Raw genomic sequence first — 17,956 nt, 5'->3', positions numbered from 1 at the left:
CAACTCAAGAACATTCAATGTCATCTTAGTAAGCAACTCCAGTGTATATTTGGCCTTGTGTTTTAGGTTATTATGCTGCTGAAAGGTGAATTAGTCTCCCAGTGTCTGTTGGAAAACAGACTGAAGCTCTCTTCCATTTCTTTTTATCCTAAAAATAACTCCATAGTCCTTTCCGATGACAAGCATACCCATAACATGATGCAGCCACCACCATGCTTGAAAATATGACGAGTGGTACTCAGTGATGTGTTGGATTACCTCAAAGGGGTATTCACGTGCTCTTCTTTGCGAGGCATTGGAAAAACTCCCTGGGGTTTGTGGTTGAATCTGTGTTTGAAATTCAATGCTCGACTGAGGGACCTTACAGACAATGTGTGTGTGTGGGGTACAGAGATGAGGTCATTCAAAAATCATGTTAAACACCATTTGTCATAACAAAGGGGTTGAATTCTTCTTGACTCATATTTGTATTTTTAAAACATTTGTAAAAATAAAAATAATAAACATAATTACACTTTGACATTATAGGGTATTGTGTGTAGGTCAGAGAGGCTGTAACACAACAAAATGTGGAAAAAGTCAAGGGGTGTGAATACTTTCTGAAGGCACTGTACTGTATATCCATCTGGTACTTCAGCACCATGGACAGCAACATTGCTAGTATGTTAGCTAATGTGATCACTTTGCAGACAAGATACATAATAGGGTGGCTTGGTATGCAATGAAAGAGAGAGCAAGAGTGTGAGAGAGAGAGAGAGAGAGAGAGAGAGAGAGAGAGAGAGAGAGAGAGAGAGAGAGAGAGAGAGAGAGAGAGAGAGAGAGAGAGAGAGAGAGCCACCTGTCCTCTGCGGAGCACACAGAGTCATGGCCGGCCCTGCCTCCTCTCTTCTCCTCTGGCTTAGGGAAGCTCTTTGCCTGGCTGGAGACACCTGCTCCACTCAGCAGTGACGGCTCCCAGCGGGACTCTGGCTCAGCTGCTGCTCACCAGGCCCCCCCATGCTGCACTGGCCCCCTCTTAGTGTGACACTGCCAGCCTGCCCTCCTGGCCCTGCCTTCCATGCAGGCACACACAGTGCAGTAGCTACCACACCCATCTCAGAAATGAGAGAATCATGCAGGGTGGCTGAGAAACTAGCCTATGAATTGTAACCCACAACAGACAATCACACCTTTTAATGTATGATATCTGAAATTAATTGTTATATGATGTCACTGACTTGACATGGTCAGGGTAATTGGCATTCATTGGATCTTTACTGGGTTCTTTACAAGAAGCTGACAGAGCATATCCTATGCCACACAGGCCACCCAACAGCTATTGTTTTTTTATGGGCGTAATTAGGATGTAGTAAGCAAGTAACTACTCAGGTAGCACAGTATCTTCCCCTCAACATATTCTCTAACACCCTTTTTGTGGACATACACTACAATAATCTATGATAAGAGCTTCTACAGCCTATATGTATTTAACAGTTGTACTGCAGTGTGAGATGGGCTGTTCTCTTGCAGCTGTGTGCAGGTGACCGCAGATTGACCTGCATGATAAATAGCACTTTTGTGTGCCATCCTCCAAAAACTGATGATTGAGCAAGGTTCTGGTACCTCATGTGTCTTGGCTCATTCTTACTCATACTGATGTTTTCAAAGTTCAATGATTCATGTTGGTATTTGCATGTTATGAATTGGGATATCTTAGATCAATTCACTGAATATTGGTCCAAATCCACCGTTCAACAAATCCAGGTTACTTCATTATTTCATTCTTCATAGATAGTAAATCCTAAAATGATGCTCCTGTCAGTTAATCAATATCAATCTATGGCCTTTGTATCCAAGATATGATTTTGTGTCGCAGTTAGGCTGGTGATTCTACCTCCTTGGCACAGTGCGCTGCCTCTCTCAGAGATGATACGTGCCTATCTTTATACTGCACCTGTTTGTGCGTCAGCAAAGGCAGAGTTGTTGAGCATAAATGAACTAATTTCCCGGGGTAGATTATCCAGAGACACACTGCAATCAGGGAAGGAGGAAGTGATGGAAGCGGCAGATGGAAAGAGCTAATCATTGTTGTGCAATAGAGATGACCCTTACAATTTCGGGGGTGTCAATATGCCATTGCCAATGCTTCTGATTGTTGTGATGATGCATCAAATGAGTTTGAAGTAAAATCTAACCTTTCTTTGTTGAACCGAAGAATGGAGTTACCAAACAAAGCACAGCATTCTAAGAAAAACAACAGCTGTGTGATGACAGTAATCACAGGCTCGCAACAGCATTCAGAACAGAACAGACACTAGGTTCTGATAGAGAACTCAATAGAAGTTGTTCGACATCCTTTCAAACACACTGTTCTCTAGGTCCCGTGCAGCCTGACAAATGGCGGCCTGGACTCCAGGGACATTGTTCAAGACTGCAGCCATTTAGCTAAGGATGTATCTTGTTCAACCAAGTGATGTATTTTGCTTCAACACTTTGCTATACTGGATTCCCTTTAAATATACTTGAAGGTGTTCAGTATCATACCAGTAAAATATATATTTTTTAAATTATGGCTTTTGATTTAAGATAGATCATCATTTCAATTTTGTCAATCCTACTGTTGTGATAATATCATACTGTAGCACAGCCATAGCCATACAGTGGTATCATGCAGCTCTCACACCGTACACATCTCAGACATCTAGGACTCAACATTTTGGTCTCTAGTATTATAATAGTACGCCTCACATCCACCAAAAGTATCAAATAATCCTGCTCTCCAACAGCAAAGCCTCAACATTCTTCCAGCACATGTATCTAATGTATGCAAATGATCTAGCTGTCCTTAATGAAGGTGCCATTAATCATTGTAACGATGGTCTGTTTTAACCAGGGTAATCACAATCCCAGTCACGCCTCATATATTCTGACTTACATACAACTAATATAGTCACATTTATTTTAACAGGAAGTAGAATAGTATTTGTGGGTTTTCAGGGTCACATAGAAACAGGGTGATAAAACGTTTTCCCCGGTTTGCGCGCATTCCAATCATAGCTTTAGAATGGTCTGCATAATCATTATCAGATATAATGAAAATGCATACAAACATCCACATCAAGTTCTTTAGCTCACCCAAACACTAAATGCTTTTTTATGTGTTGCAATTAAAAGGCTTGAAAGAGTTGATTTAATAACTTGCCATAACCTCTCACTACCCATTATTACAATCTACTATTCAATTTTAATTTCAGCAGAAATTAAGGCACTGTGTGGTACTATTATTATGTGAGAGAGAAATTACAGCATCAAGCTACTTGTCATCTGCAATTTAAGTCTATTTCCTCTGTAGTACAACACTAGGATTCTTCACAGGTAGCTAGTGAGCATGACTGTGTAGCCTATGCGAGAATAGTCTGTATGAGTGAATAAGACGGTTCTGCCAGGTGAATAAGAACATTAAGTCTTTATAGATGACCAAACATTTCCTCTGCAATCGTGTACAGTCAACAGAAGACCTCAATGCTGTCAGCATTACAACAATTTCTGAAATATTCTGGAAAGCTCTAGGGTGGGAAGCTGAGCCTGTTTGAAGGGAAGCCGAATGAGAGCCCATCACAGATTAGACACCCACAGTTTCATGTCAATTTAATGCAGTTTTTCTCATGCCTCTCTTCCCCTTGAACTACACTCTTCATTAGAAACAGCACATACTGTAGACTCAAGTTCTAACAATGAGGAGGAAGACTTGAATAAATTATCTCAAAGATAATGTCCCTAATGGTTTAACTTCAGGTTGACTTAGTTGCCTGCTTTACATAATGGCCATCAAGAACAACTATCTGCATTACATAATGAAATCAGATCAGTATCCTGTCTAAACAAATCTCTTATGTAAAAAGTAAAACAAATAAACTACACTATATCCATACTTCTAAATGCTCTCCATACAGAGCATCAGGTATTAATAGTAACATTCATATCTTACAGTATTTCATCATTGTGGCAATGTTTCAGTGTATTGCAGTAGCCCTGTATTTCTCAGTTGCCGCACATCACATCTTCCAGTTACGAGTGTCAAGATGGTAAATGTACCCAACCCCACACTTTTCAAAGAAAAACTATTACCTGACGCCATATTACATACTACTTTCCATATTCTAATTTACTTTCTGTTTCAGATTAAAATGTAGTTTAAAAAGACATCGTTTATAAATATTGAGGTAACATTATTTCCATGCACATACAACACATAAGCCATAAGCACACACACACACGTACAAAATGCACATAAAGATGCAGGCATTGGCAAACTATGCATGCAGTGAGCCTGCTACACTGAATTCATACACACTTCACATGCACTCTGCCGCTCTTACTCCCAAGATAACGGACTGATTGACAGAGGGTTAAGGCAGAGTAGGCGGTTGTAATTGAACACACATAAGCATGTTAATAGCTGCTAATACAATTCCTGGGGATACAGTCATCTTCCTAAACTGATCTATTATTTACTGCTCTCTCTCTCTCTTTCGCTCTCTTTCGCTCTCTCTCTGTATCATTTCTTCTCCTGTTTGTGTTTTAAGAGATGGAGATATTTCTGTCTATCCTCTTACCAAAAGTGACCTGGACCCCATCTGGGTGGATGGGAGATCCCTGGGAAATAGCGGCGAGAGCCTCTCAGGGACGGAGCCGTCAGCAGTGGCTAGTCCCGAGAGCTGGGGGTACCTCACCATCATCTTGAGATGCTGCTCACAGAGTGCACGCTCACACACAGATAGAGAGAGCGGGAGAGGGAGAAGAAGGAAGAACAGAAACAGGAAAGTAGGAAGGACAGAAACAGAATGGCAAAGGACAGCGGGAGTGAGGGGGAGAGAGGAAGAGGAGGCAGAGGGCAATCACAGTACACTATACACTCACACAATCACACACACACAGACATGCAGACACACAGGCACCAACCACACGCTCACACACATACGCACACACACACATGATGGGCGATTCCTCAAGCAAGCTTAGCAATGATAGCCACCTTGCTTTGGGGAAATTAGGGGAAATAAAACAGTTGTCACATAAATCAGCCAGCCGCCTAGCCTTCCATTTGTTACTGCAAGCAAGAATGAGTGAGAAGCGTTGTGATCCTTTTTCTACTAGCATCCATCGAGCTTGGCTAATACGCTAAGCTCTGGTCATTAATCAACCCTGTGTCTTTACACTTTACACAGAAATGCACACACACAATAATACACAAGACAGAATGGTAGGCAGCACATACACTGGGGAGGTGAGAAAAAACGAAGCCAATTTTTCTTTACCTCATTGCTCAACAAAGCAGCGTTGAGTGTTCGGCTGATTTCGAACATCTTGTAGTCAATGCTTTTTCTTGTCCTTTTCTTATTTTCTAAGGGTTCCCCTTCAGTGATTTTCTCCCTCTTTCTACTGGAAATGAGAGTCAGTCCCAGGAAAAAAGAAAGAAAAAATGAATCAATTAAAAAATGAGAAAAAATCCTCTAATTTCTTTTGTGTCAGATTTTTGTCCCCTTTTCCCCCTGCTTTGGTACACCTCTGGTGGATGTGGAGCTTGTGCCCAGGGTCTCGGCACACAACTGAAGAGTCAATTTTTTTTTATCTCCCCAGAGTCAGCACATTAAAACAAGCAGTCGGGCTGGCGGGCTTGTTCCCTTATCTGTCCCCCGCACACTCGCTCACACAATGCGCTCCGATCCTCACACTGCTCTCTGGCAGATTAGCTTGTCCCAAAACATAGCTCTTGGTTTAAACTCCCTCTCTGTCTCTCTTTCTCTCTCTCTCTCTTTCTCTCTCTCTCCCCATCTCTCTCTCACCTTTTCTTTCTCTCTCTCTCTCACACTCTCATTCCATCTCTCTCTGTGTCGCTCTCTCCCAACTCACTTGCTCGCGCTCTCATGCAGGCAGCTACAGTTCACTGTGCTACCACAAGGTGGGAAGACTGTTCTAACAACAACAGCGACACAACCACATCTGCCTGTTCTCCCTGCTTTCTCTGTGTTTCCCATCTCCTCTTTCTCTATGTGTATAAGACATGAGACATAGGGATCAGGCTCATTCCTTCTCTTTTTCTGCCCAGTCTTCATCTCAATAGGAACACTAAGTAGTAGTAGTAGTAGTAGTGTGTAGTATGTGTCATAAAATGCAACTAACTGGATTTATGTAAACTCCGTTAGACACCATAAAAGGCATTTCGTTTTTACATTTACTGTCCAACAACTGTTTAAAGGCCTTGATTGTTCAATTCTAACATTATATTAATTACATATGTAACACAAATCTTCAAACTTTTTGTTTTATACCACTATATAATTCTCCAGGGCTAATTTCATCAGCATTTTGGCATGTTTTTCTAGATTCAGAATATAAAACAAGATTCATAAATGAAACATGATCCTTTATGTCTAGCACAGCAAATATTTCAATAGTTTAAGCAATTATTGCAGAACAGTGATGAACATATTTTTTCAGAACATTTACTAAAAAAATATCTTAAGGGGGTTAACAATGACTTCCGGAGATGACAATAGGTACTCAAAACAGACATGTTCTTTCCTCTAAAAGTAAAAGTTCAATACAAACATTTGTAAAATATGGAAAATGGTTCATTTGACAATCCTAAACAAAAACATAACCATTCTATAAGATCTTTTAGCACTCTGACGAGGGTTGACGTTAGACAAAAATCTGAGTTTACGTTTTACGGAGTTGACAAATCGCATATTTTTCTTCTTTACTCAGGTGGTATACAAAGTAGCAATTTAGTTTTTCCTCAGTTGCTTTATGACCATAAAAACGAATTAAAATGAACATATTTTAACAAAAAGTCCTATTCTATCTTAATCTATAAGGGAGACGGAGTTGACAGGTAAATGGTTGTGACCATGGTGATATCAATAATGTTTGTTTAAATCTATCAAAAGTAGAAGACTTTAGGGACCAGAGGTTGTTTTGCTGCAGTACATGTCAGGAGATGGTATAACTGACCCAGCTCATTTCTGATTAATTTTAGACAAATCTGAGTTAACCAAAACTTCGGACAGATTTTTTTAGGAATCACAGTTTTGAGATAAATATTCCTTAAAGTCAGAGACGGCTATTGTAAGAAACTATGAGACCCCTTTCAGTAAATATTCATTTTGCCTGTTTTTAAACTTTTAAACACTTTTCTGGAGAGTTTGAAATTGGGATCCCTTGCTCTGGACAAGGGCATTACCTGGCACATAGCCGGCAGTGTATTTCTTTTCAGCATGACATGTGGGAAATAGCCACATACAGTAAGTCAAGAAATTGGTTTAAGTACTGTCTCTGTAGAGTAAGATACTTTAGGTTTGTACTGTATGTAATTCAAGGTTTGGGATACAATACTTACTATGTAATAGCATGTTTATACAACCCTAATACAACAGGAACTCCAGTGTTACTACACAGGTGTAGGAGAAACAATGAAAAGTGGTAAAGTGTTACCACTCCTCCTGAACATAACATGATGTAGGTCAAATCATTGGTCAAAGGTCAAGGTCAGACGATGGATCATTATTACATTATTGTCGACATCACATGTTGGGGAATAATCAGAATTGGTTGGTAACATAGGTAAGATGTTTTATATTCATCATATGTTTGTAAGATACTTCTCATCAGAATGTGTTTGTATAATACTGTGGCAGGGTCGCAGTATCTGTTCTATGTCAAGACTAAGTTGCTTGGGCCAGAGAGAGGGGAGAGGTCAAGCGTGTATCTCTTGGCTCCACAATGTCTGTGTGCCAGTCAGTGTGTCTCTGTGATCTTGTCAAGATAGGATGGATTTGATATATGCCTGTTGATATGGAGGATTGGTTTATGGTTCTGAGTTTGAGAAAGGAGACAAAGCTGAACGATGAATTATGCCGATGCTGTCTTATCCTGTGTGTGTCTTTGCTATAAAGGATCTCAGTTGAAATGTGGAGGGAACTCTCAGAGAATTCATTGATAGACACTGAATTGATCTGAGAGTCACAGGGTTGTGATAGAGCTCATATAATTAAAGATGGACTTTGATAACTAACTCTGACTTGTGTGTGGTTTGCCCTCATGATTTGGTAAATAGAGGAAATTTCCACGACACACATCATGTTACTTTCCTATAGTCTCCTGAAGATGTACAGTATTTCTACTGAATATAATAAACTGTGTGATGACACCGTTCATCAGCTTGGTGTGACTTCATCTTAAAATACAGTAAAAAGGCAAAAGTATCAGTACCTCCACAAGCAGCATGGCTTGTCTTTGTCTCCAGTGCACTGTATGTGCTTTTTCTCCTGGCCCCAGGAGAGGACTGTGGCCAGTTAATAGCAGCCTATTGACACCGGACCATCTGCTGGTATGGACCACAGCCAGCAGGGAGGAGAGAGTCATTGCAAGCAGAGGAGCGAGAGTTACTTCAATTCTCCCCTAATGCTGTTAATGTTGTGCATTTGAACGTGTGATTATGTGCATATGTGCATGGATATGTAAACGATAGATGGGGAAAGAAGGGAGAGAGTGAGAATAAGGCTGAAATCTTATTCACATAGAGAACAAGTGAGACCATACAGCACTATCAATATTACTACTAGGTGTTTTTTTCTATCATGGCCTTATTCTTACATGTACCTCAAAAAGGATGTTACCATGTACAACTGGCTTCAGAGTCATTCCATGTCATTTCAGCAAGCCATGACACCCACCATCTCATATTGCTCTGAAATTGTTTCTGTAGTTAGAAACACATACAATTGGCATTCCTGAAACATTATTTTGTTGAAATATAAATTGATCTTGGAGAAATTAAGCAAATTGATTGCACCCAAATGAACCATTTTAATTTATAGGATTCAGATAATACTCAATAAATATCCAATTTGGACCAAACTTATTCCTGACAATGAGTGAGACATTAGAAATAACACAAAATGGTCAAAAGCCACCCACGGAACCCCCACGTCCCACGCCAATCCCGTCCCAACAACCAGTATACTGTATCAGTTCTCTATGTTTGACAAGCAGTATGAAGCTGTGGTTTGGAGTATTGCTTCTCCATACCATGTAATGTATGAGTCTGGTAATGGTTATTTTCCTTCATTCAGAGAAATTAGTAATTGAAGTCGCCTGCCCCATATATTGTTTCACTTTCGAGAGGAGCAAAACTTTTCTCTCATTTCTACAATCAATAGAAACTATCAACATTTGTCATTTAATTTTCTAATGATCTGTCATTCGGTAAAAATGCCTGGGTGAGAATAAATAATAATATCAAGCAAGCATGTGCTGCGATCACCACATAGTGACGGACGTTGTCAACAATGGAATAATTATATGGACTGACAAAGTAGCCTACTAAACAAGTAAACAGACCAAAACAACCACAGAAACAACCAAAGTCGACAGGAAATAACTAGAATGAACAACAATGACTAGCTACAGATTCTGATTCATAAACACTGTTTGGAGAAGGAGAGATTTTAGCGCTGAGATGAGTGACTGTGAGTAAGTGAAATAGGAAATGGGGAAATGAGAGCAGAGGGAGAGCGGCTTGTTCTAATCCAATCGTTGCAGCAGACTCAACCGATAATGTCACCCGTTTCTTTACAGACAGGAGAACTAGCCAATAGTTGTTTAGAACACACAGCTCTTCACACTGTTAGAGTGAAAGAGAGAGATCTGTAGTCAATGAACAGCATTCTCACATAGGTGTTATTTTTGTCCAAGTGGGAAAGGGCAGTGTGGAGTACAATAGAGATGACATTGTCTGTGGAACTGTTGGGGCAGTATGCAAATTGGAGTGGGTCCAGGGTGTCTGGGAGGATGGTGTTGATGTGAGCCATGACCAGCCTTTCAAAGACTTTCATGGCTATAGGTGTGAGCGATACTGGCTGATAGTCATTTAGGCAGGTTACCTTGGTGTTCATGGGCACGGGGACTATACTGATCACAATACAGGCAAATATATGCAGGCAAAAATATTGGCACAATTTTCTAAAATACTTCCATATTAAGTTTTAAAATAACTCCACATGTTGTAATTGGATTTGCAACATTGCAGAACAACTTTTTTTTGTAAACTTAAGTTGAACAATTTTAATTGAGAAAATAAAGACGAGTGGCATGGACAAAAGTATTGGCACCCTGGAGCTAGTACTTGGTTGCACAGCCAAAGATTCTGTAACTGCATACAAATGCAACTTGTAGCCATCAATGAGCTTGCTGCACCATTCTACTGGAAAATTGTCCCACTCTTCAGCAGCAAACTGTTCCAATTTTTCAATGTTTGAGGCGTGCCCTCCACCAACTGCTGTTTTTAGATCTCGCCCTAGGTTACTTTACTGACCCTGATACTGGTGACCTTGAGTGTATGCAAGACATCATGAAATCAGTAGTTTATCAAGTTTTTGGAGTGCAATGTTCAACAAAGTGTCCAAAAACGGGGTCTCTGTTGAAGGTTGTTGGTCTTCCAACAGAACAACAAGCCCAAACTCACATCAAAAGGACCCAGGAATGGCTCAAGAAGAGGAGCTGTTCTGGAGAGGAACTGTTCTGGAGAGGCCAGATCTGAATCACTTCCAAAACCTATGGCGAGAGCTGAAAATAGCGGTTAGTGTAGGGCACCTCTCAAACATAGAATAATTAGATACTGTATACTGGTTGTTGGGGTGGGATTGGCATGGGGTGTGGGGATATGTGGGTGGCTTTTAATATCTCCTGTCTTACTCATTGGTAGGAAGAAGTTTGGTGCAAGTCGGATGTTGGATACTATATTTATTGAATATTATCTGAAATCCTATAAATTAAAATGGCCAATTAGGGTGCAATCATTTAGCTCAATTTCTCAGAGATCAAATTATGTTTCAATAAAACAATGTTTCAGGAATACTAATCGTATATGCTACTAACTACATAAACAATTTCAGAACAATCTGAGATGGTGGGTGTCAAAATTTTCTTTCTTGTGCTTTTTGAGGTGGAACGACCCTTCTCAAAACAGTCTCTGTGGGGACAGCCAGGCTGCCTGTACTCTGGGATGAGCTGTCACTTGAATCATCCAGTCTGAGGGTTGATTTCTCTGTCAGCTGCCTCTCAAGCCCTCTTCTCTGACCTGCTCAGTCCCAAGAGTCTCTTGATTGCTGTCGCCATAGTGACTGTCTGCATGCCGCCTGTTCATTCCAGTCCAACATGTCCTACCTTTTGATTTTGCATGACTTCCTTTTCATTGATGGCGCTTTATATGCCTACATGGTCAAACTAGAAAGGGTTTCCTTGTTCCAATACTGCACATGAAAACACATGCAGAGTTCCATCTAAAAAGACAGACTAGAAGCAATCTCTAAAAAAAGTAGCCATGAAAACATTATGGATTTATAATAAAATAATTTCAGTCATGCTATAAATACAAATATTTTTAAATAGTAACAATGAAAAGAGAGTTTGAAAATATAATTTGCGAAGGATGATCTGAGGATCATGGACAGGACTGTACTTTTCTTTTGATGTGTTCATTAAATCATCTTTTCAGTCTGTAAACTTGATGACAGATCTGCATGGAGTACAGATGTGGAGATGTATTGTCAGGAGTTCATGGGCTTCATCATCATCCTCTAAATCTTTGATACCCCTGAGATGAGTCCAGAGATATACAAACCTAATCCCAGGTAGACACATCCAAGTTGATGATCTGGGCAATTCCACGGAAACAGAATGATGCAAAAACCAATGATTGCAAAGTTAAACAAACCATTCACACCCCCTTGACCTTTTCCACATTTTATTGTGTTACAGCCTGAGTTTAAAATGGATTAAATATTGATTTTGTGTCACTGGCCTACACACAATACCCCATAATGTCAAAGTGGAATTATGTTTTTAGACTTTTTTTTACAACAAAAAAATGACTACCTCACACATACAATTGTCTGTAAGGTCCTTAAGTCGAGCAGTGAATTTCAAACACAGATTCAACCACAAAGACCAGGGAGACTTCCTCAGTGCCTTGCAAAGAAGTGCACCCATTGGTAGATGGGGGGAAAAAGCAGACATTGAGTATGCCTTTGATCATGGTGAAGTCATTAATTACACTATGGATAGTGTATCAATAAACCCAGTCACTACAAAGACACACACGTCTATCCTAACTCAGATGCCGGAGAGTAAGGAAACCGCTCAGAGATTATACCATGAGGCCAATGGTGATTTTAAAACAGTTACAGAGGAAAATGGCTGTTATACGAGAAAACTGAAAACATTGCAGTTATTCCACAATACTAAACTAAATGACAAAGTGAAAAGAAGGAAGCTTGTACAGAATATAATTCCCAAATTCCAAAACATGCATCCTGTTTGCAATAAGGCACTAAAGTGAAACTGCAAACATTTGGCAAAGAAATTAACTTATGTCCTGAATACAAAGCGTTATGTTGGGGAAAATCCAACACAACACATCACTGAGTACCACTCTTCATATTTTCAAGCATGGAGGTGTTATGGGTATGCTTTTCATTGGCAAGGACTAGGGAGTTTTTTAAGGATATAATGAAGCAGATTAGAGCTAAGCACAGGCAAAATCAGAGCAAAAAACCTGGTTCAGTCTGCTTTCCAAAAGACGCAGGGAGACGAATGAATCTTTCAGCAGGACAATAACCTAAAACACAAGGCCAAATCTACACTTGAGTTGCTTACCAAGATGATACTGAATGTTCCTGAGAGGCTTAGTTAAAGTTTTGACTGAAATCCTCTTTAAAATCTAAGGCAATACTTTAAAATGTCTGTCTAGCAATGATCAACAACCAAACGTAGCATTTCATTGGATATGAATGTAATTCTGGTTTACCAAAATGCAATGACGCTGTCGGTGTGATCGAAACGTAAGTCATGGGGTATGAATACTTTCTGAAGGCACTGTATATGCATAAGGACGACTTTTAATAATGTCCACTGAAAATGTTACAAAAACACATGGAATTGCCCGTCCACAGTACATTCAACGAAACATGTAGGTCTACAAATGGAACAACACAGACAAGAAGCGTTTAAAATATAATACATGATTTTGTTTCTTGTCTCAAAGTAATTTCATTGAACATCAGTCCAAAAATAAATCCTGCACCATGGAGCCCATTAATTGGCATGAGTTAAGGGATGACATACCATGATGGACAGTTATTACATTTTCAATTTGAAGGAAATATTGCACAGCAGTTCTTTATCATTAAGAAATAATCATGCCATCCTAGCTGTTCAGATGCCTGTAGCTTGCCATTAAATATGATCACAGGGAGAAAAATTATTGTCCTACTCCCAGCTTTATTCAGTTTCTCCTGTTACACAAAGCTTATAACCTGAAAAGTAACAACAGAAATTCTATATGTCTCTTGCTCTGGAGTCATATGGCCATTCATTTGATGCAGCTAATACTACTACTACTACTAATAGATTGGATTTATATAGTGCTTTTCTACCAACTGAGGTACTCAAAGCGCTTTACATAATAGGGGGAAACTCACCTCTTCCACCGCACATGTGTAGCACCACCCTGGGTGATGTACAGCAACCATTTTGTGCCAGAACGCTCACCACACATCAGCTATCAGGTGAAGAGGTGAGGAGTTATATATGCCAATTAGGAATGAGGGGGATGATTAGGTGGCCATTATGGACTGGGGCCAGGTTGGGAATTTAGCCGTGACACAGGGGTTAACACCCCTACTCTTACGATAAGTGCCATGGGATCAGCTGCGGACGTAATAATGGAAAGAGAATAGGGTCAGGCTTGATTGGCTTGATAACATATGCTCCAATTGTCTAGAAATCCTCATGCTTTAATAAATCAGTGGATAATTTAGAATCACAGCCAACAGTGAGTGAGAGATATTGCATTTCATGCTACATGTTTAGGCTCTGAAGCCTACCATGTTCTCTATGTTAGCTAAAAAGAGGAGAGAGGACCATACATCGTTCGTTTAGATTTCCGAAATAGGCCTACTTAGGCTATGTCATAAACTCTCAGTTTCAAAATGGGGTGAAATGGCAATTTCATTGCAATAATGAACACAATTCCATTGCAGTATTAATTCATTAAATTATTCAGTGACAGTCAAAATAACTCTTCAATATGCATATTCATGAGGCTAGCATAGTATCTCACTCTACATTGAATACAGATGGTTGACATCAACATCCCTCATCGAATATTCAAAATATTATTCAAATAACGAAATATCCACTAATTCTAATATCCACCAATCCAAAGAGAGGAATGGGTGTCGGTCATGGCTAGAAGGTATTCAGTTTTTGTCAAATTAAAGTCCGTTTTGACTTTTCGTAGCAGGTTAGAATAATTAGCGTAGCAGGTTAGGAGAAATAGGTTAAGGTTAGGAAAAGGGTTAGGGTTCGCTGAAATGCAAAAAAGATCAAATTTGTTCGTTAATTTGACAAAAACTGAATTAGTTCTAGCAATGACCTTTTACTGTATGTCAAACCAAACCTCCTCCTCCCTTTGCCACACGCTGTGTTGCCGTGGCAACACTCAGCCAGCGTCATGCGCTGGTGTGTTGTGTAAAAATGGAAAGGAAGATGGAGGAGAACGTGAGAGACGTCGACACCGGTGTGTAAATACAGTAGCGCTAGCTAGATACCTCCACAGTACCTATATGAGAGTGCATAGCAGGTAGCTGCACATTTAGTTAGTGCATGAGTCTGGACTGCTGCATCACTCACCTAGACCGACGCATCATCGTTTGTGAACATCAACATCTAGCTAGCTTGTCAGCTAGCTAACCTTCTAGTTACTGTAGCTAGCTAACTAACGTTAACGTTCCTAGTTTAGCTACATGAGATACATAATACTAGCTAGTGTCATCAATATTAAAATGTTCAGCAAATTGAACAGTTTGCCGTGAACATTCTGCCTGGACGGGTTAGCTACTTGCCATTCAGTTTATGCTGTTTTGCTATGAGTTTAGCTAACAGCTAACTTTAGCTAGCTCTGGTCCAGGGCGTCGTTCCGCTGTACTCAACGAACGACGTCCAAGGACCAGCATTAGCAAATACTTGATGTCTGTTGCAGCAACTGGCAGTGGGAGGAAGTAGTGGCTACCTATGTCTATTCCCTCTGTATGTAGCTATGGTAATAGCATGGTAGTGTGTACACATCATTGTACGGGTTTGAATTAGTCTACAATTACAATATTTGACTTCATAGAGTTAAATCCGAATCCACATCATATGTAACATCCATGGCATGGTATTAGCTACCTAGGCTGTACTGTAATTAAATGCAACACTAGCAGTGCGACTTGATTTATAAAGTGAGATTATTATCTATTATTAATGTATTAGCTGCAGTTAAAGGACAGTATGTTCACTTCAAATGGCATAGGCTATTTAACCTCCTGCTTTAGCACCTGTCAACAAACAGGGCCAAGCACTTGTAAGACCTGACTATAGGCCTAGCTGTTTATTGTTGTGAGGTTTAAGCTAGTAACATTCCATTTGTTTACAATAGTGAAATGTCTGAAGTTACCAAAATAAATAATTTATCACACCTTTTTGTTGCTTTGAGGTTTTTATTTTGTTCTAATTCATGTAGATATATTTCTGCAAGGATACTTCAGTTAAGGCTTTGCCAACAGTATGCCTTATTTACTATGCATAAGGCAGGCATGGACCAATGGTCCCTTTTTAAACCTCAGCTAGCCACATTCGATGCATGAAGAAACTTTGTCATGTCTACTTCTGATTCAATTGAATATAAGCCTTAATATAATATTTAGCCCATGTGATAATTTAAGAATAGCGGGGTGTTTAATAGAGTTTAGTTCAGATTAAGTGGTTTGACAAGTGATATGTGGTTTTCCTAGGCAGTGAAGCTGGAAGAGAGGAAGCCTTAGTGGGCAATGTGAACAAGCTGATGGTTACTCCAACAGGATACACAGGAGTTTCACGGAAAAGCCACCTTGTCTTTGATGCTTGCTTCGAGAGTGGTAAGTACAAACTGAATGAGGTCTAATGTCAGAATTTACTACAGTGACATTTCATACATTTGTACTTAATATTTGTAAATATATACACAGACTAGGCTTACGCTTATTAGGCTAATTTTGAATTGTATTTTACCTAGCTTAATTAGTTATAGGCTATGTAAATCTACTTTGGATCACAAAACAATCCAGTGTTATCAAGCTATTATACAACGGGTGGGTCTAATCCTGAATGCTAAATAGGTTAAAAATGCATTCCAGCCGGTGTCTGTTCCACAAGTTAACACCGGCTAAATCCATGATGACATTAATGTCGGTCCCTCAATTTAAAAAAGGCAGTATATGGCAAAGAGATGGTGGGATTTAGGATATAGTAAATCATGTATATAATGTAGGCTATGCTTGCTCATACAAGGCAGGTTGACAGGTTGTTCATTACCAGATACCATATTTCAGGGTATTGTACTACATTTTCAGCCACAATTTTTTCTTGTTTACTAATATACAAGAAGACCCACACAAACAAAAAGGTAGTTTTTTAGTGCGATCCTCTCTGTCTGATCCTCTACAGATCTCATATACATTAGTTACAAAAGTATTTTTTTCCTAAGATATGTTTCTGTGATTTGAATTGCATCATATCAAAGCAATGAAATTATATTAAATATTGCCTTTATGTTTTCAATTATTAATACAAGCAGAATATTCTATACATCAATTAGGCCTAAATCATCTCTTTGATTGTAGCTTTTAATGGTTAATCATATATAAAAAAGGGTAACAAAAAATTAAAAGGCTCTCTGTGAGTCACTGCTCTTTTAGCTTGTCCATCTTCCTGGTTGAAGACTGTAATTAAAGAAGTTAATATGTTCCAGAATGCTTTGTAAATGGCTTTTGTTTAGCACTTTTCAACCAAATGAATGACACCGCAATGAAAATAAAGTGCTTTCCCCTGTGACAAGGTCAAGTGGGCAGCAAAGAGAGCGGCTTTGGGCTGGAGTGACAGTGACTCAGTGGGCCTGTGGAACATTCACAATATCATTCTCTGCTGGGAGATTAGGTTCAGGGTCTTCAACAGATGATACACAGTTTTCATATTCTTGACAGGCAACCAATTTTTGGCTGTGCAAAGATGAGATGTTTAACTTGTGTTTCTATTCTGTTTGGTTCAGCTGTCAGAGGATAGACTTTTTAAGTTGATACATTTTTTTGTTTGTAATTTGGATAGAGTTCGAAACTTCTGAGATGATTCTCTGTGTTTTTCTCCCAGACGTCAAACTGAGAAAAACAGGCAATTATAGGTTTATAAGATACACCTTTTTAAGGTAAGCTTAAACAACCAAATGGGACTGTCAATCAAATTAAATTCACATGATAGCGGTATTACTACAATATAATATATATTATTGTCCGTCACACCATCGCACCACATACAGGTGAGAGGTTTGTCAGTTAAGAGATAAACAAAGAGCTTCTAAGGATCGCGGGAGCCATGAGGATTAAAGGATATGTCTTAAACGGAGTGTTACGCTAGATCCAGAGTTATGAATGAGGATAAAAACAGCTATGCATGTGGGCTGTCAACGGGAGTGAATAGAGGAGAGGGTAGATAAACATATGTTTTAGTAGGTTGATATGAATAAATAATCAGGAGACTTTTTATTTTATTTGTACGTTTCCCTATTTTCCCAGATGACATGCTCAGAGTCCCTCAGACATTGATTAATGGGCGTTAAGCTCCCAGACGGAGATCAGCTAACATATATGACATTACCCAGATGTCTCTAGGTCTGAAAATTCTCCTGAATGATTTATGGAATTGATATTAATCTATTTCCAGTAAATGCATTACCAAAGTTGGAAACGGAGAGGAATTGATGTTACTGCGCTAATGTCATATTAATGTCCTGTTGCTATTTCAATGAAGCAACACAGCTAGGCTAAATGTTTTTAACCAC

General features: G+C 39.4%; 2 protein-coding genes across 8 annotated transcripts in view; one reads left to right on the top strand and one right to left on the bottom strand.

Moving 5' to 3' along the window:
• LOC109897492 (ELAV-like protein 4) overlaps positions 1-5,867 on the bottom strand; it is an 82,701-nt gene extending 76,834 nt beyond the window's left edge. For 2 of the 7 annotated variants that reach the window (XM_031833351.1, XM_020491988.2), the window contains exons 1-2: positions 5,298-5,802; positions 4,596-4,727 (exon numbers count right to left, since the gene is read on the bottom strand). In XM_031833351.1, coding sequence (XP_031689211.1) covers positions 4,596-4,727; positions 5,298-5,345 — 180 coding nt within the window. In that variant the 5' untranslated portion in view covers positions 5,346-5,802. Of the gene's footprint in view, positions 1-4,595; positions 4,728-5,297 lie in introns of all 7 variants that reach the window. The other 5 variants (XM_031833350.1, XM_020491987.2, XM_020491989.2 and 2 more) reach the window with 4 other exon arrangements.
• Positions 5,868-14,548: 8,681 nt separating this feature from the next.
• The window catches only part of LOC109897490 (cytosolic carboxypeptidase 6), a 469,989-nt gene continuing 466,581 nt past the window's right edge, over positions 14,549-17,956 (top strand). Inside the window, exons 1-2 of the mRNA XM_031832857.1 lie at positions 14,549-14,623; positions 15,879-16,001. Coding sequence (XP_031688717.1) covers positions 14,581-14,623; positions 15,879-16,001 — 166 coding nt within the window. The 5' untranslated portion in view covers positions 14,549-14,580. The remainder of the gene's footprint in view (positions 14,624-15,878; positions 16,002-17,956) is intronic.

Source organism: Oncorhynchus kisutch, linkage group LG10 (assembly GCF_002021735.2).
Source record: "Oncorhynchus kisutch isolate 150728-3 linkage group LG10, Okis_V2, whole genome shotgun sequence".
Classification (NCBI taxonomy): Eukaryota; Metazoa; Chordata; class Actinopteri; order Salmoniformes; family Salmonidae; genus Oncorhynchus; species Oncorhynchus kisutch.
The sequence above is the reverse complement of the archived record's forward strand: the minus strand, read 5'-3'. Positions and strand labels throughout refer to the sequence as shown.